Raw genomic sequence first — 27,268 nt, forward strand, 5'->3', positions numbered from 1 at the left:
ACCTTATCTAGCTACGCTTTATCCTTAGATTCTCTAGCCTTCCCGCTTTCCAACCACAAATTCCTTACCTTCAACCTCATCTTACCTCATACTCCCCTCTCCGCACCTAAATACACACACAGACACACTTAAATACCCTTGACCTGATCCACTTCTCATATTCACTAAAACTACTACTCTCTTCTATAATAGCCTGATCTGGCTGCTCCTTTCTACAACATCACTCACTTCAGCCTTAGACAAAGCAGTTTCAGCTCTCACCTAACTTTTCGGAGATTCAAACACAACCAGCTTAGAACACCATTTACTTCTCTAATATCCATTTAATCTTCTAACCCACGGAAAATCTTTGCAATCTTCAACTCTCTTCTCTGCCCACCTGCACCACCTCTCCCTTTCTCCCGCACAGCCCAGGACACCCACTTCAAAGACAAACTCAACAACACTTGACGGAATTTCTCCTCATACCAGGTCCAGCACCCTCTGTGTTCTCCTCTACCCTCTGTTCATTCATACTCTAACCAAGAACAAACTCTTGGCATTCATCTCATCATCCAACCCTAACAAACAGCTTCCTCAGCCCTACTCCTAACTCAATATCTCTGCTCCCTATCCGTAGTACATGCACACAACTAGCCCAACTTTTCACCCTGTCTCTCCAGACTGGCACATTCCAATCCTCCTTTAAATACAAACTCATCTCACCAATCCTAAGGAGACCATCTCCTGACCCTTCCTCGCTCTCCAATTACCACCCTCGTTCTCTCCTACCAGACTACGTCAGCGGCTTCTGTACAGCCACCTATCTGGCTTTCTCTTCCCTTAATCCCTTCTTGACTTTCTACAACGCGACTTCTGCCTCCAACATTCTGATAAGACTCCCCTCACAAGAGTGACCAATGATGAATCTAAGGGTCACCTCCCATGGTCATCCTCCTGGACTTCTCTTCTGCTTTTGACACCACTGACCACTGTTTTCTCCTGCAAACACTTCACTCCAGTAACATTCAGAACACTGTTCTCTCCTTGTTCTCTTCCTATCTATCTAATAACTCATCAGTGTTTCTACCTCTGGCACATCCTCCCCTCCACTCCCATCTTTTAGGCTACCACAAGGCGCTGTTCTCGGCCCTCTGCTTTCTCATGTACACCTCATCTTCTCTTGTGGAACCAATTCCCTCATCTAGCCTCCAGTTCCAATTCAAGCTACTATCCCTCACGATCAAAAGCCCTCAACACCCCCTCAAACCTCATGTCAAAATACTCTCAGATCCTTTAATCTGCCTCTGCCCCGTACCTCGCCACCTCTCTCATAGCCACCTCCCACTAACTCCCGTGCTCCTATCCACCTATGGAATTGACCAATTAGACTCTCCCGTAGCCTTCAACTCTTTAAACGCTCTCTGAAGAACCATCTCTGAGTGTACCCTACTCCCACCCTCACAACGGTCATTTCCACTCTGAGCCACACTCGCTCCTCTTATTTCAGTGGTGCTCTCTTCCAATTAGACTATAAGCCTTCTCATAAGCAAAGCCTTCATTATTTTTGTTTTAATGTCTCTAAGTCCCGTTATCTCCACTGTCCAGCGCTATGGTGAGGTGCCATACAAATCTACAATAACAATAATAATAATTAGTAACAAGACTAACCCTGTGATTGTTCTAATACTTCCACTGGATAAAGATTAGCATTACCTCTGCCTAAATGAATGACGAGTGAACAACGTTGAACAAATAAGTCGGAGGTATGAAATTCATTGAATAGAATAGTGGCTTGTTACACTTTTCCCGTGCCGCTACCCACTTACAGAGTTTCCTAATCAGACTCGACCCCAAACATATAGACCAATGTTCATCACAGATTTGTGGGAGCTGAACGGTTAGCGCACAGAATTGCTTCAGTCCTTGCATTCAGCAATGTGAACTGCTTCATCTCTTAAAAATGCAGCAAAAACATTCACTAATCTGCTCTCAACACAAACACTTATGGTTATGGATTTCCTGTCTAGTCAGCCTAATGCATTTGGAATATGGGATTTTTTTCTGATCTAATATCAACACTCGCACAACTTAATCTCCTAGGAAAAACAATTAGTGCACTATTAAGGGAAAAAAGTCTATTCTAATCTAATCTCTTTGAAAAATGACAGGAAGGGGGGAATATAAACTGTATTGCAAGTTTACATAGAATCCCACCAAGAGTAGAGCTGCCACAATATAATGAAAGAACGCCGAGAATACAGGCGGGATTCCTGGCTATCCGTCTGGGCAGAGCAAGTTGCTGCTTACTGAATTAAGATGGATAGCGTTGCCCGATGGATTTAAGAGAATATTTCTCTTCAACATAATGAAATCTTTTTCGCTTTTCCCATGACCAAAAATCAAAGTATTGTAAATGCAACTCATAGACGATCAATATATAGATGTACATAATTAAAAGGATATCGCAGATAAACTTGCACAACGGGTGCCTGGCTGAGAGCTCATTAATTTCCGCGCATGTGGCCAGCTACGCGTCCTATTCTCTCTCGTGTAAGTGGTAGCAACACTGGCTGATGATTATCACACTGACACCATCCTCAGAGGATGCTCTCATAGCACGGACAGTGAATGCTCCCATTACTTTTTTATACAATATAGTTGGTTGACAAAAAACTTCAGGACTCTGCGTAGAAATGGTGTTAGTAATATGAACAGTGCTGCCCTAGGCCTGTGTGTCCTAACTTGTCAATACAGCTATGGAACTCAGGCATGTCCATTAATACAAGCATCAAAATTAGCTTTTTGGTGATGAAAATATTCTGTTTTTGTATTCGTGAAACTTTATAGAAAAACAAACCATGGCTATGAAAGAGGAACGCTTTCTCCTTAGATACAAAACACCTAAAATCGATGTACAGGGCATGAAAGAGATGCATGGATTCAAGAGCGAATAAATCAGATGCGACACCTTCAAATTCAAAAAGTGTACAATGTGACTGATTTCAGACTCCATCTCTGTGCACGTTGGATTTGGAGCACAGATGAGTAGTAACATTTCTGACAGTCAGAATCAATAAGGCATAATGGGATCAGTAATTTTGGATACATTTCTATTAGATATACTATGTTGATTAGGGAAAGTTTTCGTTGCTCCAACGTTTCCTTTATAATGCAGTTATTATTGAGCTGTGCATTTTTCTTGTCTCCATGCAATAGAACTGTGGCTGTACGTTGTATGGAGATTTGCCTTAACCACAAGTTATATACAGTATCATGCAATTGTCCGTCATAAACTGGTAGTAATGACATATTGCTGACAGTACGTGATCATTAAACTCAAATATTGTCACACCTTAATTATGAATATAAATTGTATTGTTCAACTTTACTCTACATTCCACTGAAGCTGATTTAACATTAATAAATATCGAGGTGCGTTTGACATTCACATCATTACTCTGTGCTGTTGGGGTACCCTGCTCGTTTCATTATCAAGTTCTCCCTTTGTGACTTCCCGCTTGCCCTGTGACTAACCCCCACAAGATCAGCTCCTGCAATACTACGCACTGCTGTGCGCGTTAAGTTGTTCTATCTCCTCTGCCTACTTTAAAACTGGGGACATGTGAACAGGAGATGAAGAATGACAAAAAGGTGCGCTCCATAATCTAACGCACCTTCAACAGTATTTATTCTTAAACAGAAAAGACATATTAACACAGACCTTAGACAATAATTACAATATGCCGGCATAGGACAAAATCCTCAAAAGGTTAGGAGTAGCATGTCAGCTATTCCCTTTATAAACTCACTGGTTACACCAATTGTCATCCCCTGTGTGTGATCCTACCCATCTGTCCAGAAAATATCCGTTACCTAGAAGACTGCAAGTCAGTCACTTTCACTCTCTTACTATTACATTATTATTGTATAAGTACTGAGGTCATTCAACATTAAAAGATTAACTCCACTAGAAAAATAAATCAGTTTTGAGTGGAGTTTACAAAGTTCTAATTCCCTTGTGAGCGTTACCGGCCTATCTGGCAGGTCCCTCTGAAGGCTCCAAAAAGCACTGTGGCCTCACTCCTACCAACGAAGGTTATAATAAAACACAGCAATGGGGCATCAACACCACAGCTGGCCATCTGAACCGGGGAACTGGCAGCGGATGTCACACTGGACAGGGGGACAGCAGATTAGGTGGAGAGGACAGGTCAGAGGTCAATATGACAGTAAACATCGGACAGGAAGTGTAATATATTAATCTCACCTCGTCTTCGCAGCTCCTCGATTTGTTCTTCTTTCAGGTCCAGTTGCTCAGTAAGTCTGGAGGCCGCTTCCAGCGCACCGTTTGCTTCATCTAAACTTTCCTAGGATGGAAATAGGCTTTAACCCTCACCTCTAGGGGCGCTTTCCTTCATTTATTTATGAGCCATCTTTCACTATAATTATTTATTATACAGGTTTATTTCATTATACAGCGCTGTCCAGAGAATATTCAATCATTCGCTTCACAAGGAAACACATTCATACTGCAAGGAGGCCGAGTCCTGAATACACACAGACAAAATGATGTCAGCTTTACATGTGAAAGGAATAAATCGTAACGTGCAAATAAATTAAATATTCACGTTTCAAAGTGAATAAAACACGTGATACCGCTCATTTATAAAGGAGCATTAGCTCAGAGATGGGCTCTGGTTCCGAAAACAGGAATAGAATGTTGGAAACAACAAAGAGAAGTTTGTGATACAAATGGAGAAAACCAAAACTAACCCGGGTGGAAGGCCAATAACAGCAACAATCTGTGTCTCTTAAGTGAGGTGTCCAAATAACAGACCAGGTGGGGAATAAAAAAGGAATCATCCCCAGAAAGGCTGTCAGAAAACCACCAAACAGTAGACACCACTTCAGCGTCACATTCAAAGTCATCAGCCAGCAAATGAATTGAACAGACCAGGAACCAGGGTCTTAAGCAACATTCCCACAGAAGCCTAACGCTGGAAGACCTTATTCATAGTCAGAGACTCAACCGAGCAGCGTTATGGAACACAGGAACAACGAACATTTATAAAACCATTATACAATAGTTGCCATAGCCCCTGCTCATACTCCAGGAGAGACTGAGGGACACAGTCTTCATCCAGAATGGCCACTAGACAGCGGAGGTCTAGAGAGACTAAACCACAGCGATTGTTTACGTCTGTTGTAACAAGAACGCAATAGTCAGCTTAACGGCCCATATAGGGACAGCTGCAGGGGAAGAAACAGCTGGGTCATTTACATGAAAAAAATAAAAGAAATAGACAATACAGGGCAAGTCCAACCTCCAGAACGCAAAGTTAAACAAGCCACCTCTGAGCTAATGCTGGCAGTATGGCCTACGAAGGAGAGATCACTTAGCAAACAGGGTGTCCCACTAAATTCAAAGCCCCTCCCCCTTCTCCCACCTATTAGTCCTTTATTTGCTTGTCTGGACCTATCCCACGATGCAGTGCGGTACAGACACTACTCGGATCCCTGCTCAGATACAACACAGATCTGTCTCTGTATGCCGGCATTGCTATGTGGCTCTTCCCCTATCTAGTCTGCTGTAATGCAGAATAGATCATAGCAGATTATAATGGCCTATGATATATAACATAATACAGTATATTAGAGACAGAAGCGCACCGTGTTAGCACAAAGCAGAGTCGCGTGAGCATCTGCACCGCGCTGGAACATGGGACAGGTGAGGAGAGAGAAACAAGGATACAAAACAAAGAACTAGTGCACAAAGTGGGGTGGTTTGAAATTAATTGGTCTTAATGTATTTACACTTCTAATGCTTACAAAAAGACAGACACACTGGGAATTATTACATCTAAAGATTGTTTCTAATTTGCCATCAGCATATTCTTAGACCCAGTTACTAGAACCTATACAGTCTGTGTCCCCACATTGTGACTAGTGAGAGCTAGTACTTGTTATTACACAATGAGAGTGGTGGAGATGTTGCCTATAGCAACCAGATTCTAGTTATAATTTATTTAGTACTTTCTACAAAATGACAGCTAGAATCTGATTGGTTGCTATAGGCAACATCTCCACTTTTTCAAACCCGCAGTTTAGTATATATACCCCTTAGTGTTACAGAACAGGGTAATTATACAACACATCATATATAACAGACACAGGAGGGACGTAGTCAGGATTTGATCTTCTTACCTGAAGAAACAGGACTTTATCTTCCAGTTTATCCACTTTCTGCCTAAACTCTGTGCTCTGTCTCTTGTGCTTTTCTAACTCTGCAGAGTACATGGCTTTCTCCTCTGTAAAATTGAAAAATACAGATTGTTAGTCACAAATCACGCTGCTTTTACAGCAATGACTAAAAAAAAAGTCTCGGAAGCCGGGGCACAAGTAGCTCAGATAATATATACTATTACAATTATTACACCTCTTCATCTAAACTTAGTTGTGTTTAAATTAAATGTTTACTGCAAAAGGATTAGGTTTCTAAATAAAATTACTAGCCTACAGTCCTTATAACAAGCCCCTACAGTCATATCATCCAATATATACATAAACAGGGCCACATACTTACCTGTAAATAGGAGAGAGTATCTGATAACTAGAGAACTTGTGTGTATTACGTGTAATGAGGCTGCTGCGTTCATTCTACTGAACATTACAGCGTGTGTCTAACAAATTCCGTTCACCTTATGAAATACTTGCCTACTTTTGGCTGGCTCACTCCGGGAGATCACTGAAGAGGGGTGTAAGGGGAGGGCAGAAGAGGCGGGGCCTCGTGAATCGCATCATTTTGGACCCGCCCCCAGTGACGTAATGCCTGTTTGTGGTCTTTTTACACTGGTTAAAGGACCCAAAGCAGGCATTACGTCACAGGGGGTGGGGCCAATATGGCGCGATTCGTGAAGCACCGCCCCCTCCGCCCATACACAACTCCATGCCGGCTCTGATGTGGGAGACCTACCCGGAATTCGTGAGTCTCCCGGAATGTTGGCATGTATGCCTTATGAAGATCTAGTGATGCTGGAAACATTTTTTGTAAACCTATCAGGACAAACTTGATTCAATTAAACGAGATGTCCACTTAATTATTTTATTCATATTCCCTGATTGCAAAGATAAAAACATATCTGTTTAAGCTATAAAACAAATTTAATATAGGTATAATGATCCCCCTGAGGGCAACACAAAATTTAATCATCAAATAAATATTGCATGGCGTTCTGTTTAATTTAAAAATGATTGAATATTATATCTGGAAGTACTTATTACCAAAGGAGGAAACATGTTCCTTCTCTGAGTGCTGCCCTTTAAGTCAGTGTACAGTCAGAGTATCTGCAATGTGAACACTTGGACGGTCTGCACGGACGACACTCACCTTGCTGGAACTGCTCTAGCACCATCTGCAGGTTGGTCAGTGACATTGCATACTGTTTGACTTGTTCCTGAGACATGTTAAACTGCATCATGGCCTCGTCTCTCTGCCTGGACGCAAGATTCAGCTGCTCCTGCAAGGACTCCACCTGCATTGTAGCCTGATGACTGTTGAGGAAAGAAATTGCAGATTTGTAATTAATCCTATGGCAAATAAGCCCAGCCCCCCGTCATACAACCAGCAATAATAACCTGGCGGTTTCCACAGCGGTGCACGAGGATAAAAGCCTTTCTTCCAGCGCTTTCACTTTCTTCTTCAGCTTGGTTTCTCTGTCCTCGGCAGCCAGCGCCTCTCGGGTGTACGAGTCCTCCATCTCCAGCAGGTGATTGCGCAGCCTCTCCAGCTCTTGATTCAGTCGCTGCTCTTTCTCTCGTAAATGCTGAACCTGAGATAATGGATCAGCCAGAGAATTAAATGTTTATCTCATATACAGCGAGAGAAGACAGGTGATATAGATAAATATATCCAGCGATTTAGCTCAGTTTAGAGACCATTGATTAAAACACAAACAAAAAATGGGTGAGGGCCTTTTCCTACATGTTAGGAATTTGAAAATGACTCGAACTCACGTGATGCTGTCACGTGATGCTGTCCCAATCATGTGATCCAGAGTCATGTGACTAACAGGATCCTATCAGTGTCATCACTGAAAGTGTGCGCTCACACGAGAGCAACGCATCAATACCGTGACATTGGCAAATAAGCGTAATAATACGGGCGTTACATAATAAAGCCAGTGTAGAACAACAGGCAGAAAGAGTTCTTCCTCCACCCCCCAAAATACAAAGCTAGAAGTATTAGGGCAGGGCTGGCCAAACTGTGGCTCTCTAGCTATGATGAAACTACAATTCTCAGAATAACCAGCCAGCTATCAGACCATGCTGGGGCTTGTAGTCTGTATTAGGGGGTATTTTCTTCCTCCATCACATCCGGCATCATAAACCAGGCTACCATTGTTGTGAATCCAGCAGCCAGGTATTGAACGGACATCCTGGGACTTCTAGTTCCACAACAGCCGCAGAGATACAGGCTGCCTAGCTCTTATATAACACAGTAACATACACGGTTACCTACATGAAGAGCAGTCTCTGATCATTAACCAGCCTGGGTGCCTCTTACCTCATTCTGCAGAGAGACGCTTTCCATCTGTTTCTGCTTCAGCGCCAACATAACCTGGTCCCTCTCGTGCTGGAACAGAATGGCCTTTTCCTGCATCGATCTCACTTCGTTTAACAATTGGTTCAACTCCCCGGCTTTTCCCTGTGTAAGGAGACGGGCGGATCATTCACTGGTAGCACTGACACAAAAAGCTCTGGGCTGACACTCTCCTAGTCACCGGTCACTAGGCATGAAGACGATGGAAGGGCCCTCTAATAACAACGCCAGGAGCGGTCAAGCTTACAGACATGGTCACTTATCAGAACTCTTGCACAGGAAATAGACAGGGAGATCTGATTCATAGATTACTGCCATGGAGAAAACATATTCCTCTAACAGTAGTCATCAAACGGCTCTAACAGGAGGAGAGCTACTGAGACCCTAAACCATGTTCTTCTACAAAACATGGTTTACGGGAGACAACCAGGAGCTCAGTAATTTCATTACAGAAACATATAAAAAGAGGCAGCAGAATCGGAAAGGGTCAATATTTACACATCTGTGTGCAGTGAGTTCTGGACATTAAAATATATTACTCTTGTAGGGCAGCATGGTGGCTAAGTGGTAAGCACTGCTACCTCACAGCACTGGGGTCATGAGTTTGATTCCTGACCATGGCCTTATCTGTGTGGAGTTTGTATGTTCTCCCTGTGTTTGCGTGGGTTTCCTTCGGGTGCTCCAGTTTCCTCCCACACTCCAAAAACATACTAGTAGGTTAATTGGTTGCTATCAAAATTGACCCTAGTGTCTCTCTCTGTCTGTGTGTGTGTGTGTGTGTGTATGTGTGTTAGGGAATTTAGACTGTAAGCTCCAATGGGGCAGGGACTTGTGTGAGTGACTTCTCTGTACAGCGCTGCGGAATCAGTGGCGCTATATAAATAAATGGTGATGATAATGATGATGATCTGTAGACGAACATTAACAGAAAGAGGATTTCCTATGTAGTGGTCATTTAAAGAGATGTACACTCATTTTATACCCCTCCCTATGAGTTGCAGGATAAACCATGGAAACTTAATTAAGTTTCTCGTATGGAAATTAATTCTCCATACAGGACCAGGGTCAGCACGACCAGAATGCATGGCCAAATGGCACTGGCTGAAAGGTTACAAAAGGGAAAAAGGAGAGTTGCGCAGAAGTACCTAATAGGTTTTTAATAAAAAATGTCAAACAGCTGTGTAAAATACATGTATCACATACTGACAACCACAGAGTTACGGTGGAACGTATACTATGTATATACTAGCTTTTCTAAGAAACAAATAAAATAAAAATAAAAATGTAAAGATAAAAATAAATAAATCTCAATAAAAAACAGATCACATGACCTCATAATCATGTATATACATGCATATATTGCGATGCAACCCAATACACCTATTTATCACCAGCTGGTAAATATAGTTGGAATATCTAGATTTAATTGGATCCTGCAGGATATAAGGAAGGCAGAGAAATTGTTTTTCCCTTTTAGCTCTTCAAATATATAAATACAGTTGAAATTGAACTATTACATGTACATGCAAATGATGTTTCTTGATGGAGTTTAGATCTTCAGAAAACTGTCCTTATAAGGATCAAATATAGATGTTATCCAGTCATCAAACAGTGCAAGGGAATAATGAAAATGCTGTTAATTATCCAGAAAGTGGAATCTCTTGTCACAGTCACTGTTATAAAACAAATATGATCCTATATATAGAGAGAACCACACTTTGTGTGTGAAACATCAAATAGAGGCACCGCTTATTAGTGCTTCAGCGGCTATTGGCAATCAAATACCACATGTCTCCAAGAATAAAAACAGTTCCGTTATTGTGGATCTAATATGAATAATATCCGGTAAATAGATGGTTTATAAATGGTTATAAACCACATTTTTTAGAGAAAACCAATCCATGGGAGACTTTTCAGCATCGAAATCGATTCGATGCCATAGCCCCGAGGACACCAAAACGTACAAGAGAACACGAGGAAAGAGAGGGGGAGGGGACCGAAACAGAACCCAAAAGGTATCAGAGGATGTAAAGGGGATCTTTAATTTGTCTACTAAAACTCTAGATAATGGTCAATTGCAACTATTGAAGAAAGGTCTCTCATTTGCTCCTAGTACAAATCCCAATTTGTTTGACCTATATACTGAACTAAACAGATATATTAGAACCTTATGTCGCCAAAGGTATTTTGCATCTAAAAATCTGAATAGGAAATGTACAGAGGGTTCCCCCATATGTCTAGATAGACGTGATGATAGGGGGTTAGAAATCCTAGAGGATCTGTGGAGAGATAATAATGTTTTGGATACAACAAACTGTGATCTTGTAGCCCTTTATGATGTTAACAATAAGTTAAGTACTAACAAATTTAAGAATAAGTCTGAATTCTATCCCGTTCATCATAGGAGTCCATCTATACAATTATTTTATAAAAAAACATTGGATGAGTTTAAGACATTGTGTAGCAAGTCCCTTGGGAGAGATTTAGGGAGAAATAATTTATCTTTACAAGAAAGAAAGGCTCTATTCTCCCTACAAAATGATGTCTCAGTGGTTATTAAACCGGCGGACAAGGGAGGAGGAGTCGTAATTCTGGATAGAGAGGACTACTATACAGAAGCTCTTAGGCAACTTCAAGATGCCAAGTTCTATAGAACCTTAGATAAAGACCCCACTATTTCTTATATAAAAGAATTTGAGATTCTGTTGAGTCAAGGATTATCGGAAGGTGTTATTACTAAGGATGTTCATAACTTTCTTTTTATGCATCACCCCATTACACCGGTGTTTTATTATTTACCCAAGATTCACAAATCCCTCACTACACCCCCCGGGCGTCCCATTATCTCTGGTATTGGTTCCCTCACATCTAATTTGTCTTATTACGTGGATCACTATCTTCAGGATTGCGTTGTCTCGCAGAGATCTTACCTACGAGATACCATGCACTTTTTGAATTTGATTCAGAATATAATCTGGCGTCCAGGTTGGGGGTTCCTGACACTGGACGTTCAATCATTGTATACACATATTCCCCATCAGAGTGGGGCACAGGCAGTTAAGGAAGCTTTGACTAAGAAAGGTGAGATCTCTGGGAGACATCTTGATTTCATTATTGATGCGATTTTATTCATTCTTACGCACAATTATTTTTTGTTTGAATCGGTGTATTACTTACAAATACTTGGGACGGCCATGGGCACCAGGTTTGCCCCTAGCTTCGCCAACATTTATATGGGGGCGTTGGAGGACGACCTCATTTGGGGTGGCCCCTATGGGGCGAACCTGGTGCTCTATGGCCGTTACATAGACGATTTATTTATTATTTGGGATGGAGGTGCTCAATTGGCCTCAGAATTTGTTTCTTTTCTTAACACTAACACTTATAATTTATTTTTCACTCATCAGTTTAGTTGTTCCACTGCAAACTTCCTGGATATTACCCTTACGATAGAGGAAACTAGTAATAGAATTATTTCCAATAATTATAATAAGCCTGTGGATTCTAATACGTATCTACATTTCAAAAGCGGCCATTATAAACCGTGGATCAGAAATATCCCCAAGGGACAATTATGTAGGATTAAAAGGAATTGTACTCTTGAGAATGACTATGAAACACAGGCCAATAAAATGCAATTGGAATTTTCTGAAAGAGGATATCCGTCAGATCTGTTAGAAGAAGCCAAAGAGCATGCTTCTAAATTAAAACGAAGTGATTTATTAGTTTCAAAGAATAAAACTCAATCTGATAACTCTACTAAATCAAAAGGTTTTGATAATTCTCTCATTTACATTTCAAAATATAACAATAAATCTCATCTGATCAAACGGATTATAACTAACAACTATAAAATCCTGCATCAGGATAATATTTTGAGCAATGTTCTAGATGAAACTCCAATAGTAGTGTACAAGAAAAATAATAACCTAAAAAACTTACTAGCACCAAGTGTTTTGAGATCTAATAGAAATAATAAAAATGATCAAATAGAAAATGGAAAGAAGAACGCCCAATCCTGGTTACCATCTAAAAAACCAGGATGTTATGGTTGTAATAAGAATGTTTGTTTAACATGTGACTTTATTCAGAAAGCAGTCACTAATATTAGGTCTACAGTGAATAAATTGGTTTTTCCTATCTCACAATACATTAACTGTGAGACAACTTTTGTCATCTACGTGCTGGAGTGCCCTTGTGGACTCCAGTACGTGGGCCGCACCACTCGCTCTCTGAAAAGTCGTTTCAGAGAGCATAGGCAAAATGTTATGAAGGGCTACATGAAACACAGTGTTTCTAGGCATTTCTCGGAAGCTCATGGTAATAATCCGAAGGGTTTGAAGATAACTGGAATAGAAAGATTTTGTCCTACAGATAGGGGGGGGGATCGTTATAGGAAATTGTGTAAAAGCGAGGTATCATGGATTTTTAAATTACAAACACTACACCCAGAAGGTTTGAATGAAACCTTGGAATTTAACGACTGGGATATTTAGATTTTAATTTATGTATTTATTTTTATATATAATTTTTTAATTTAATTTAGTTTACCTATTATATTCTTTTTGGTGTTATTATTATGATTTATATTTTGTTAGTTTTTGATTATCCTTATGTACGGATTCATATATATGTACTAAAGATCAGATAGTGTTATGCACTTTCTAAGTGCATTAATGGACATTTGTACCTTTAAGACCTTAAAGATCTGAACAGATGAATGTAATTAAATGAAGGAATACTCCCTATAAAAAGGGCAACTATCCAGATGGAATAATACTGCTTGAAAAAGTCTGTTCATCAGACGAAACGCGTCGCCTTGTTTTATGTTGCCTACCACTATCTGAGTGCCTGAGTAATTTGATTGCTATTACCAAGCCTGAAACGCTATTATTATTGGGACCTATCATCCACACGTCATTTGTGTGTCTGGATCCGGATTTGGTGCGCACCGAAGGAACTGCTGTATGTTTTTTATCCTGACCCGCTTTCTGGTAAGGTGGTCAATCTTTGCCATTGCTGACAGACACTCATCATCAGCCGATTTGGATCCCCAGAGGTATGTGGTCTTTTGACTATATAGAGCCACTGAAGCGGAAAGAAGCTGCACCTCTGTTGGACGTTTAACATACATAGTATGGTTCGATATACGGAATTGTTATTGAATTTCAGTCGCGGTTGCGACAGATCTTATTTTACTGATGATTTATAATATTCAAATTCTCTTCATCTGTCTATTTACCGGATATTATTCATATTAGATCCACAATAACGGAACTGTTTTTATTCTTGGAGACATGTGGTATTTGATTGCCAATAGCCGCTGAAGCACTAATAAGCGGTGCCTCTATTTGATGTTTCACACACAAAGTGTGGTTCTCTCTATATATAGGATCATATTTGTTTTATAACAGTGACTGTGACAAGAGATTCCACTTTCTGGATAATTAACAGCATTTTCATTATTCCCTTGCACTGTTTGATGACTGGATAACATCTATATTTGATCCTTATAAGGACAGTTTTCTGAAGATCTAAACTCCATCAAGAAACATCATTTGCATGTACATGTAATAGTTCAATTTCAACTGTATTTATATATTTGAAGAGCTAAAAGGGAAAAACAATTTCTCTGCCTTCCTTATATCCTGCAGGATCCAATTAAATCTAGATATTCCAACTATATTTACCAGCTGGTGATAAATAGGTGTATTGGGTTGCATCGCAATATATGCATGTATATACATGATTATGAGGTCATGTGATCTGTTTTTTATTGAGATTTATTTATTTTTATCTTTACATTTTTATTTTTATTTTATTTGTTTCTTAGAAAAGCTAGTATATACATAGTATACGTTCCACCGTAACTCTGTGGTTGTCAGTATGTGATACATGTATTTTACACAGCTGTTTGACATTTTTTATTAAAAACCTATTAGGTACTTCTGCGCAACTCTCCTTTTTCCCTTTTGTATGCTTTGTTGGGAGGGTTAACACTACCTCCTTTTGAGAGCTGCTGCATTTGTTACCTGGTCAGAAATTGTGTTCTTCTTCCTATACCTGTGATATTCATATTAGCGCCAGAGATTTCTTTCGTTCCACTGGCTGAAAGGTGACTAATAGTTTAAGTCGTCATTATTTGGGTCATCATGCCTATAGATAAAGTGGAAATACTCCTTAAAATACAGGAAATAACTAAGAATTCTAACGTTACTTATATAACTCAACCCAAGTAAAGACTACTTTGTTTTGGACGGAGTCATCCTTTAAGCCTGCCCCAGTTAATGTTTTATTCCTTCTTCTTGCCAAACGCCCCTCCCCCACTTCTTCCTAATTACTATATCCCCCAGGTTCATTGTGTGGTTTATTACATCAGCTGTGAGTATGTTCTGACTAATCTCTCTTCTCACGTAAACCTTAAAAGGAAACGTGTTCTATGAAAGAATGCAGAAGACCGTAAAGAGGAATCAATCAATTAAAAATAAAATCTACTTTTCTGGCACAGATTTTTAAAAAAATAAATACAAATATGTAACCAATAATAAAATATAGAAAAGACTGGTTTAGACACCTGTTCCTTTTCTTTGAGAAGGTTCTCGAGTGCAGATGCCTTTTCCTTCATGGAGCTGGACTCGAACTCCTTTTCTCTCAGCAGCATTGAGAACTGCATGTTGGTCTCATGCAAAGCCCGGAATTCCGTTTCTTTCTCCTTCTCTTTGGCCATCACCTTTTCGTTCTCTTCCTTTAACTTGGTGATGTCCATTTCCAAAATAAGAGTCCTTTCTTTGAGGTTGGTGACAGCCTGTTTTAACAGTTCGTTCTCGGTCTCTTTGTTTCGCAAAGTTTCACTGGCGGAGTTTAATTTGTCTCCCTTGGTTTTTATGAAGAGGTCCTTTTCTTTGAGCGAATGCTGCAATACTTCATTCTTCTCTTTCATGTGCTTCATCTCCAAGACGGTCTCTTGTTGACTCTTGCGGCCCTGCTCAGACGTTATAGCCATGGAGTCGGACAAACGTTGGTTGTTCTCTTGAAGGGTCCTGATGGTTGCATCTCTCTCTTGAATCTGAATTTTCAGCTGCTCGTACTCTTGTTGGACCTTCAGCATGTGATCGTTTTTCTGTTCAGAAGATGCTGCCGAAGAATACTCTACATCACCAACCACAGGAACCCTACTTGCCTGCAGCTTGACTGTGTCAAGTTGGCCAAGAATACGTTCTTTCGTATGGTTAAGATCCCCAATGCTGCTTTGTACATTATTCAACTCAACACCGAGACCTTTCAATTTTTTCTCATTGTGTTCGTAGCTCTGAATCAGGTGGTTGTAGTCTTCTTGTAACCTCGAACTGGAATCACTGTCTATATGTATTTGTCCTTGAAGCTTGTGCAGCTCCTCATGCAGATGGGCAGACTCGTGTTGCATGTTCTTGACAGTTGTCATCACTTGATGTTTCCATTCTTCCACTTTCTTAACTTGCTGCTTGAGTTGGTCACGTTCCTGCAACAGCTCCTCAAACTGATTGCTGTTGATGCTTCCAAGTTCATTGCTGTTCTCCGAGCCGGACGTCTGGAGGACAGTCAACAAGGTCTGACATTTTTGACTTAAGGCATCTATTTCAATATCTTTCTCTCGAATGATCCGTGACAGATTTTGGATGGTTTCTCTGAACATCTCTTGAGTGCTCCCTTCTTGGCTGTGAGAGAGTCTCTGGTTTTCATCTTGAAGTTTCAAGAGGGCAGACTCTTTTGCGGCCACCACGTCCATTATTTTGTGGTACTCTGTTCTTAGCTGACTATTCTCCCTGGTCTTCTCACTGAGGACAGCCAGAACTTGCTCTCTCTCCATAGCGTAGGCTTGTAATTGCTGTTGCAGATACACTACATCTTGCATGTAATTAACCGAGGACACTCGAGCATGAAGACTTTGAATTTCCATGTCTTTTTGTTGGATAATGTTGGTGAGTTTACCAACTTCATCTTTCGACAACTGGTCTATCTGCTTGGTTAAAGTAACATTCTTCTCATTGAGCATTTTAATCTCCATCTCTTTCTCTTTGATGCCTTTCACCAATCGTTCAATCTCCACTTTAGAGAAATCATGCTTCTCCGTACCATTATCGCAGTTATTAATATTTTGCGTCTTCGTATCGTGGAGTATGTCCGAGGACTCTGTGTGGATCAGATGCTCATTCTGTAGCTGGGAGCTGATCAACTCGTTCGTCTGTTGCAAACTAGATATCTCACTGTCCTTTTCAGAAAGCAGTTTCTCATAAGTGTCCACCATTTCTTTCTGTTGTAACTTTACATCATCCATTTCTTTCATCTTTTCCTGCAGAGACTTCTGCAGCTGTATAGTGCTCTGATTTTGTTTATCAACTACTCTCTTCTGAAGTTTCAACTCTTCTTCGTAATTATTCTGCACTTTAGTCAGTTGAGTGATTTCTGCCTCTAGTTCGGTGATGATGTCCAAAGTCTTCGGTTCCACCGCTGGTTGAGATCGGCTCTGTTGGTCTTTCAGTCGTTCGATTTCCTCCTTAAAATGGCTATTATCTTCCTTCATGGATGCCAGAATTTTTTCCTTTTCTTCAATATTTTGTCTTAAAACATCACATTCTTTAGATATTTTGGTGTGATGTTCAAGCTGTCTTTTTAACTCCAGATTAAGTTCCTTCAGATCATTGACAAATGTTTCCTTCTCTCTTAAGAGTTCGGTGAGCTGCTTTTGGCCTTCTAAGGTACTGGTCAGCAACTCCTTGGTTTCCTCGTAATCGGTCTCCATTTGTTCTAAAGCTCGTTTGCTTTCCAATATTTGGAAATCTTTCTCCTGACTGAGCATGATGAGGCGTTCGTGCTCGCGTTGCAAGGCGGAGGTGTCCATCTTTTGCGTATTGGAAAGCTCGTCGATGGTTTGTTCATATTTTTGAGCCTCTGCAAGAAGTCTGTTCTCCATCTGGTTTAACTCCAGTTCCAGCCGCCCCTTCTCCATCCTCAACGCTTCAATCACCGTCTGCTTCTCCAAGGATTCTCTACTATTCAAGGAGACAACCTCTTGAAGCTGCAGCTTTGCCTGTTCTTGGGTTGAAAGCAGCATCTCATTCTCCATCTTGAGATCACAGATTTCTTTCTCCAGATCATCTTTTAATTGCTTTACTTCTGAAAGATGGTTATTTAGTTTTAAAATCTCTGATTCCCTCTCGCCATCATTCTGGTGCTCCGGTCTAGATGGAGAGGCCACCTTAGAAACAGAGAGTTCTTCTTTAACTTGGTTCAGATTTTCCAGAAGCTCTTTATTTTCACTCTTAATGCTGAAATTTGTGGTTTCCAAATGTTTCAGCTTCTCCATCAGCTCGTTCACCTGGACGGTCAGCTGCTCTTTGCTGACACTCAAGTCGTTGAGAGTGATCGTAGACTGGGTCAGCTTTTCTTGCTCGGATTCTAATTGGTGAAGTATTTTGCCCTTTTCAGAAACCGCTTGCAAAGCTTTCTCCTTTTCCTCATTCAGCTGCGCAGTCCGGGACTCCAATTCAGTCCTCTGTTTGGACAACTGCTCTTTCACAAGCAGGAGATGCTGCAAAACAAGAGGATACAGCTTCATTTATACAGGCTCGTCACTGAAGTTTACTATGACAGAGTTTTATCTCAAAGATATACACGACATGCACAATAAGTATACTGTAAGCTACTGTGGATTATAGTGCTATATTAAGCATCAATCTCCTATGACACTTAGACATGGGGACACATTGATACTTGGGGCATAGAAGGTGAGGAGCTTTAAGTTGACTTTTTTTCAACATTTCAAACCAAAGGCCTATCCATGTAGAAGCCCTCTTGTATCCCAAGGCAGCATGGACCCCCCAGCATGGACTGCTAATATAATAATAACCAGTTACAGTTTGTGAATAATGAACATTAAATCATCAAATTTATAAAAAATAATAAACACTACCTTAGGTTATATAACGATAATGAAGATGTAAAAAAAGCATTTAATTTGGAGCCTTGTGTCTCTATATGGTCAGCAAACAGCCTTTATAGCCTCTGTTATCACGGAGAGACTGGAACTGGCTGTAGAACTATAGACTGGAATCCTATATAAATATGTTAGTGTAACAATAGGAGATTGTACAGTAAGAAGTGGGGAAAGAGTAAGATTCTACCTGTAAGGCCTCTTGATTTTGTTTATCCAGCTCCTCTAGTTCAGCTGTAAGAGATTCCTTTTCTGTGGAAGTTTCCCTCAGTCTCCTCTCACTTTCTTCCAAATCTCTTCTCAGCTGCTCATAAGCCGTATCGGCCTCTCGGGCAGAAGTGGATGTTACCCGATCCAATTCGGTTTTCAGCGTCTCCTGAAAGTAAGAAAATAAAAAACGTTATCATTACTATTTAAGTTCTGTAAGTAAAACTTAAAACTTGAAGGTGAGGCAGAATCATAGAGGATGTGCACGCTAGTTAATTTAACATCTTAAATGTCACTGGTTCCTAGTGACTGGATAGGCTGCATTCTCAGTGATGTCACTGGTTCCTAGTGACTGGATAGGCTGCACTCTCAGTGATGTCACTGGTTCCTAGTGACTGGATAGGCTGCACTCTCAGTGATGTCACTGGCTCCTAGTGACTGGAGAGGCTGCACTCTCAGTGATGTCACTGGTTCCTAGTGACTGGATAGGCTGCATTCTCAGGATGTCACTGGCTCCTAGTGACTGGATAGGCTGCACTCTCAGTGATGTCACTGGTTCCTAGTGACTGGATAGGCTGCATTCTCAGTGATGTCACTGGAGAGGCTGCACTCTCAGTGATGTCACTGGTTCCTAGTGAATGGATAGGCTACGTTCTCAGTGATGTCACTGGCTCCTAGTGACTGGATAGGCTGCATTCTCAGTGATGTCACTGGATAGGCTGCATTCTCAGTGATGTCACTGGTTCCTAGTGACTGGAGAGGCTGCACTCTCAGTGATGTTACTGGCTCCTAGAGACTGGAGAGGCTGCATTCTCAGTGATGTTACTGGCTCCTAGAGACTGGAGAGGCTGCATTCTCAGTGATGTCACTGGCTCCTAGTGACTGGATAGGCTGCATTCTCAGTGATGTCACTGGTTCCTAGTCACTGGATAGGCTGCATTCTCAGTGATGTCACTGGTTCCTAGTGACTGGATAGGCTACATTGTCAGTGATGTCACTGGCTCCTAGTGACTGGATAGGCTGCATTCTCAGTGATGTCACTGGCTCCTAGTGACTGGATAGGCTGCATTCTCAGTGAATACACTGGCTCCTAGTGACTGGATAGGCTGCATTCTCAGTGATGTCACTGGTTCCTAGTCACTGGATAGGCTGCATTCTCAGTGATGTCACTGGTTCCTAGTCACTGGATAGGCTGCATTCTCAGTGATGTCACTGGCTCCTAGAGACTGGAGAGGCTGCATTCTCAGTGATGTCACTGGCTCCTAGTGACTGGATAGGCTGCATTCTCAGTGATGACACTGGCTCCTAGTGACTGGATAGGCTGCACACTCAGTGATGTCACTGGTTCCTAGTGACTGGATAGGCTGCACACTCAGTGATGTCACCAGTTCAGGATATAAGACAGCAGCCTACACTGTCAGTACATAATGAGTGCAATAAAATAGAATTCATATCGATACAAGCGAGACAGAATGCGACTTATGAAATCTTTACCTTTTCTTTCTCTAGCCTCTTCACGTCTTCCTTCAGGGCCTGTATGTCACTATCCAGATCAGTCACGTCTTTACTCACTGATACATCTACCTGCTGCAAAATAAAGTCCAGTTCTTAGTTTATGGCCTTACCAACCATGATATAACACAAATGAGCACATTGAACGTTACCTGGTCTGACCTAGTCGTTTTACTCATTTCTTTTTCAGCATCTGAAAAATAGAACAACAACAACATATATTCTTATAATTAACCATTTCATAATACAATCACTTGTGAACACACCAACAAAGACAGTGTCACTCTCAGCAAACAATCAGACCCTTACTTCATTTTCTAAAATAAACATAAAAATAATATAACCTAATTAGTGGATATGACAAAACTGCCTTTTTTTCCTTTACACCAGTTTTCACCTCCCAGTGTCCTTGTGGCAGAAATTATAGAAGTTATTACACTTTCTTCACAAGTTTGGCCCAATAATTTGCCAGGTTCTTCTCAAATGTCTCTTATGTGCCAATTACTGCATGTTCTACTAAAGACTATTAACCGTTCCAATACTCACTCTATACATAGCACCAACATATTAACATATTATTCAGCATGTATATATAACATTATTTCAAAAGCGCACATTGGGCAAGAATTCTGACGAACGCTTACCAAGCAGGGCTTCTTGTAGCCGTAGAACCTCTTGCTGCAGACTGGTCACACTGATGGAACCATCAGCCTCTCGGGATCTCAGCAGCTCAGTAAATTCACAATTTAATCTCTCGTAATCTAGCGCCAGTTGTTTCCTCTCGGCCTCTGCCGACTCCTTTTCCTGACACAGGATCTTTTTCTCCAAATCCCCTGTGGACACTGCGTCACCCAGGTCTCTCAGTTTATTTTCCAGCTCCTGGACCTTCTGTGCGCTCTCAGCTTTCTCTGCTTCCAGGGACTGGATGGTTTTCTGCAGTTCAAATACTTTGAACTGGTCAGGAGCACCACCTGTGGCCCCTGAAACACAAATGCAAGACCACAACCTGAATGAAAGTAGGGATTGGTGGGGGACGGAGAGCAGCAGCACCAGACCCTTACTGTGGCTTTGGAGAGATTCAAATGTATCCAGACGATGCGCTACCCCAGAGAGCAAATCCACATAACGGAGCTCAAAGAGCTCTGGGTAATGTAACCACAGGACTGTGGCTCTGGGATCTGGTGGTGGCCTCATGGAGCCATTTTTGGCTTGGAGCAGGAGTCCTAAGCGTTACGTTGGGTGTAAGATTTTACTATCCCTGTCCAGACGTAGTGGAGGCAGGACATGCTGGGGTAGCAATTTTACCCCCCTGCAACAAGGGACTCACCTTCCCCTATATAGGTGGATGTATAAATATAGTTAATAATTAAGGAATTACTAGTCGTTTGTGCTGTTTGCTCCACATTATTTAGGTCTTTATATAAAACCATCTTTTGACTTAATAACATCCGCTTCATTGAGAAGCCGTCTCTCATGTGGAGCTAGCAGAAGTTATAAGGATGGAATAAGTGGAAACAAAAAAATAAATAAAAGAAAGCTTCCTATATAGGTAGAATATTACGGACTCCTAAAATGCTGATTGAGGTGAACTTTAAAGAGGTATTTCCATATATTTCTTTATCTGACTTCTAAGTACTATTAGTTAATTAAACCTAAATGCCAATTTTTCTTCAAGTACATTACAATAGTGACCGGTCTGATCCGGACTCTCTTCTTTCTAGAGCTCTGATTTTTGGGTATACCTTATACATGGCTGTTTTTAGTCTATGCTTTGCCCAAAGGACATTCAGAGCATGACACAGGCTAGTGCTGATATAGGAATTTGCTGACTAATAAACGGTGTCGTTCTTAGAACGCCTCAGTGCAGGATAAGGATTTTGTTCAGATGACCAACTCCGTTTAGTCTTATAATAAAGCCAGTTTATGACTATAATAGTGGAATACAAACCTGTGTTTAACTGTTCCTCCAGCTCCTCGATCCTCTCTTCGTATTCCCCCAGCTCTTCTCGGTGCCTCCTCGTGATCTCGGCTAGTTTCTGGCGATGAGCGTCTTGTAAGATTGAAAGCTCATGCTGGTGTTCATCAATCTCACGACTCAGTCTCTGCCTCAGATCCTGCGGTGACAAAAACACATGTACAACCCTCCAAATTCAGGGTCACTATAGACAATAGGAGGCCAGCAATCATTAGGATTTAGTTTTGCTAAGTGGCCAAGTCTTGCTCGAGTTGGTTAGCATGATCAGCAGATGACCACACACATAGTCCAACAACAATCACCAATCAACTGGATTTATGGTTATGCTCTTGGCCTTTTAGATTGGACCATTATCAGACCAACCCATTGATTAGGGCCAATTTGCTGATATATCTGTGTGTGTGTGTCCAGCGTTACTGCGGGGGAACAGGGATCCCCAGGAGCGGTAGGTACTAGGCTAAACTAGCAATTGGAGGGATTTAATACAATGTCAATCTTAGATTTACTGGTCCTTTACCATGAATGAAGCTGTGACACTTGCTTGACATTTCTTGGACAGTAACTTCTGAACCAAGAATATCTCATAGACGCAGCAGTTTTATTCTGGAGAGATGTACAAGACTTACCACGTTTTAACAATAAAATATTTATAGCACAGACTTCAAATGAGGCCTGGCCATCTGCGTTCATCTAACGCAAAGTAATGTACCACAGGCAGCCATTAGTGTGTCAGGAAGTAAAGAAATCAGACTAACAGGAGATGAGAAAGTGAAACCGTGATTGTCACATAATTTTATCTGAAACTCCAACTACTGATCTTCACAATCTCTGTACATTTATTTAAAACACAAATGCTGCAGGGAAAGGGGATTGTACCTTAATAGTGTCTTGTAAAATGCAGATCTCACTTGGGTCGGTGCTGTGGGTCCCTTGGCTTTTCATAGACTAAAACAAAGATCAAACGTATTAGCTGCAGTGTTCAGCAATGAGAAGAAACATACTCATGTGTTCAGTTGTACATTCGGGAAGCGCAAAAAATAGAACAACATAGAACATGCGATGTGGCATGTAAACAAAGTAAAATTTTAGCAGCGGTATTAATTATTTGCACTATTTGTCTAATAAGAGAACTACAACAGATTTAGAAGTGAAGTATACTGGTGCTAGTTTACAAATGGCCTCAGAAACATCTCCCGTCACATCCCCCACACAGGACGTCCCTGTTACTTGGAGGAACGCAGGAGAGGGGGTCTCACCTGTGCTACATGCTTCCAATGAGTCACCTCCGTTTGTAGTCTGGACACCTCGCTGGAGAGGTTGTTGATTTCTTGCTGAGACCAGATAACATCACTGAAGTCCATGTCGTCTCCCTGGAACACGGATGCAGACGGCTGGATGCTGGACATGAAAGGGGAAGGGTCGGCCGCCTGGAGAGAGACGCTGGACAGCTGTGCTGAGACCTGCGTCTTCTGCATTTCATCCTGGAGGGAGTTCAGCTTGGCTTTGAGATGACTGATTTCCACCTAAATGCAAGTAAAAAAAGAAAGAAAAAAAAAGAAAATTGTTCCCAATCTGTGTACTCTGTGCTTTACACAACCTGAGCGGGAAGAACAGCCGACAATACCAGTAATGACAACTGTATGTTACTTAAAAGCCTGTATTATCATAAATTAAATGTCCCAGCCCAGACCCCTAATGATGCCAGGGAGCAAAAGGTTCTGAGCCCTGGCCCACTTTGTCTCTAATGCTTCCAGAACAAGGAAAAGAAGGGAGAACGGCCCCCCACCCACTGCGGAGCACAATGGCAGCCACTCTTTTCCTACACATGGGGGCACCATTGGCGCGCAGTTGACACAGTCAGCGAGTATCTGGTGGCCAAGTAGCACCAGTAGTGGTCAATAATGGCAGGTTACTGATGGTAAGTAATATCCTAAACGCCTGTAAACCCCCCATCCCCCAACATCCCTGCATGAAAGTTATCTACTGTCATCTGTCTGGAATTCTCCGGCATTCTGCATTAGGGCTTCCTGTATAAAATATGTGTGTACCAGCAGTGAGATGAAGACAATGGTTCCAGGGCAGTTATCTTTATCTACAACAGATACTGGAGGTGGTGACCATTGTAACATGGAGTTATATACAGTGCAATCACTAAATTTGGAGAAGTAACACTTTGCTGACGACAGAACACATGAGATTTATTCATGTGTTTGCAAAACATGCCTTGTTTGCAAAATAGGTATTAGTTGCAGTCAGTACTGGAAGCTAGAAGCAGGGCAAGTATAACTTCTAGAGCACATGCCAGATGACATGTTGTCGGAGACTTGGAGTTACCATTATGTCTCAGTGCTGCGGTCATCACAGACTACGCTCATTCAAGGGAATTACAGGTGGGGGAGCTTGTAAATTAAAGCAATTTTATGGCCAAGAAAATAATTCAAAGTATAGAACATTTTGCTTTTCAAAATGTTTTGTAAAAAAATTTAAATAAAATGTATTAAGTTATAAAAAAGGTATAGTACATTTTATTGCACAATTGTACTACATGAGATCTGTAAGCTTTAGTTAATAGCAGTCTATACTGGGAGATAGAAGACTTCGCACTATGACCCTCCCGCTGCAAACCCTTCTACTAGTAGAGCAAAATTATGTAATAAAAAAATAAAAGTATATGAATAGGAAACAGCCACATAATAGTTTACATAACCTTACTTAGAGGTTTACTCTTGGCTGGAATTCTTCATACATGTGATCCCTGCCCTGGAGAGAGTACTGGGAGAGGCAGGCTTTACTTCTCCTATATCCCACGTACCGGTCTAGAAATAGTTACTACAGCGCAGAGATGTAATATTTCTGTGTATAGCCATTAATATGACTTTCAGGTGCCACACTAGCTATGTGAGAATGAATGACACTAGAGGCATGTGATTGTTTGTTACTATTGCATGTCTAGCATGTAATAATGCACTGCAGTCCTCATCTTCGCACCTCTTTTTGCTGTAGCCGATTCCTGTAGTCCAGAGACTGCTGCTTCACTTGCAGTTCGGCCGCCTCCAGCTTGTCTTCCAGCTCGGTGCACAGTTTCTTCATCCTCTCATTCTGCACACAAGACACAACCAGTATGAGTTATAAGAACCAAAATGGAGGAGGGAAGGGACCGCCCACTGCGCTCACCTCTGATCTCTGCGTAGACTGCATGCTCTCTATGTCTCGCAGTTTGGACACGTGCAGCTCTGGCGTAACATCTGCAACAAAACAACAACTTTGAGAAAACAAAAACTCGTACTCTCTAGCTATGTGCCCACTGGTGCTAAAATTACGCTCTTTTAATGCAAGATACAGGAATAGAAACCGATGTGAAAACAAAAAGACAAATGGGACCATATATATTATATGCCTATCTATAAGCAATTAACTTGCGTTGCATGGCATTACTTTAAAACACTTCTTGTTCCATATCAGCAAGTCTGACATGTGTCATGTATGTATATCAAACACGTACAATGCTTGTTTAAAATGCCTGCTGGCATGTTATTATACACAGGTGTCTCACTCTGTGTATGTATATAGGTATGGTTTTAACCTATTAATGAGATTTGAAGGGTAGAGGCTGTCCACAGAGCTCTTGACGTTTATCTGGTCGTCGATCATTTCACTATATATAATTGTGGTAGTGTGCAGGGGAGAACCATCACCCCCCTCCCCATCATTGCACTGGGTCTCCTCAATTTAAATCAGCCACATGCGATATGTATTCTACATGATGGTCGGTCATACAGATTAATGGTTGCTCTAAACTTTGTCAAATGAAGCCAGAGCACCAACATTTGTCTACATGACCCAAAGCTCTCTTATATTATAAACTAAGAATTTGTCTGTGACATTGGGAAAAGAAAAATGGAGAACCCATTAAAAAACTAAAATGAAGGAGCTCCAGAAATAGAAATCAAACTATTGGAAGAAAGTAATGCACGGAAACACATTTTTTTTCCCCAATGAAAAAGCTGCACAATTAAATTACATCTGCATCCCTCTAAGTCACTGGATTGACAGCAATATACTCTAAGATAAACAATTCATGGATTGTTCAAGAAACGGCTCCTCCGTGCATTGTTTGGGGCACCCACCACCCAGACAACCTCCATAGACTATTGGATGAGACCATTTTTATTGTATTCAACTTTCAAAGTTGTTGGTCTGCAAGCATACAGCTGTAACATACAAACAGCCCTGTTTATGTGTCCACTGGCATGAGCACGGCAGTGGCAAAAATGATTAGAATACCTTCAAAAAGAAAGCACGTTCGTTATGAGAGAAACCTGTGTCTGCAGTACTACACTATGTGAGCAGGACCCATATATTTCATTGGCTGTCATTTAAATGTTCTAAAGCACTGAAAGACAACACATACAATAATAGCAGTTCTGTATATATACAGGTGTACCAGGCATTATAAATAAGCTACTTCTAGAAACAAGCTCAGATTTGTTTTCACAATAACTCTGCACTACTTCAACGCAAATTAATAGAAACAAGCAAAAACAAACAAACACATTCCTGAAGTAAAAACACTTCAATGTTTCAAGATATAAACCAGGACTGAAAGCAGAATAGACACTTACTAGCTATAAACTATATCATACATAACTAAAGAACAGGTTAAATTAATTTGAAATTAAAACAAATATTTCTACTGGTTCAGAGCTACAGAACACATTTCACCGGTCAGAAGTTATAATACAAAATACATTCAGTTACTTATATAGAGGCTATAAAAATAAATTCACCCCTTGGAACTTTCACACATCATTCCGACTGATCATCACACAGTATGGTCTATAATGTCAAAGAACAATAACAATAATAATAATAATAATTATAATAATAATAATAATAATTAAAAAAAAGAAAAAAATATATATAAAAAAAAAAAAAAAAAGCAACAAACCTAAAAGCCAGAGCTGCAGAAACTGCCTACTCAACCCCAGCCAGGGGGCAGTAAAGTATCCCTCACCTCTTCCAC

At 40.9% G+C, this 27,268-nt stretch overlaps 1 protein-coding gene across 1 annotated transcript in view; it reads right to left on the minus strand.

Moving 5' to 3' along the window:
- Positions 1-27,268, minus strand: part of TRIP11 (thyroid hormone receptor interactor 11) — a 44,119-nt gene that overhangs the window by 11,256 nt on the left and 5,595 nt on the right. Inside the window, exons 2-16 of the mRNA XM_075193339.1 lie at positions 25,420-25,490; positions 25,234-25,344; positions 23,502-23,768; positions 23,122-23,190; positions 22,219-22,384; positions 20,915-21,250; positions 20,423-20,463; positions 20,253-20,345; positions 18,742-18,927; positions 15,156-18,149; positions 8,546-8,686; positions 7,618-7,811; positions 7,370-7,533; positions 6,187-6,290; positions 4,250-4,349 (exon numbers count right to left, since the gene is read on the minus strand). Of these exons, the coding sequence (XP_075049440.1) occupies positions 4,250-4,349; positions 6,187-6,290; positions 7,370-7,533; positions 7,618-7,811; positions 8,546-8,686; positions 15,156-18,149; positions 18,742-18,927; positions 20,253-20,345; positions 20,423-20,463; positions 20,915-21,250; positions 22,219-22,384; positions 23,122-23,190; positions 23,502-23,768; positions 25,234-25,344; positions 25,420-25,490 (5,037 nt within the window). The remainder of the gene's footprint in view (positions 1-4,249; positions 4,350-6,186; positions 6,291-7,369; positions 7,534-7,617; positions 7,812-8,545; positions 8,687-15,155; positions 18,150-18,741; positions 18,928-20,252; positions 20,346-20,422; positions 20,464-20,914; positions 21,251-22,218; positions 22,385-23,121; positions 23,191-23,501; positions 23,769-25,233; positions 25,345-25,419; positions 25,491-27,268) is intronic.

Source organism: Mixophyes fleayi, chromosome 12 (genome assembly GCF_038048845.1).
Source record: "Mixophyes fleayi isolate aMixFle1 chromosome 12, aMixFle1.hap1, whole genome shotgun sequence".
Lineage (NCBI taxonomy): Eukaryota > Metazoa > Chordata > Amphibia > Anura > Limnodynastidae > Mixophyes > Mixophyes fleayi.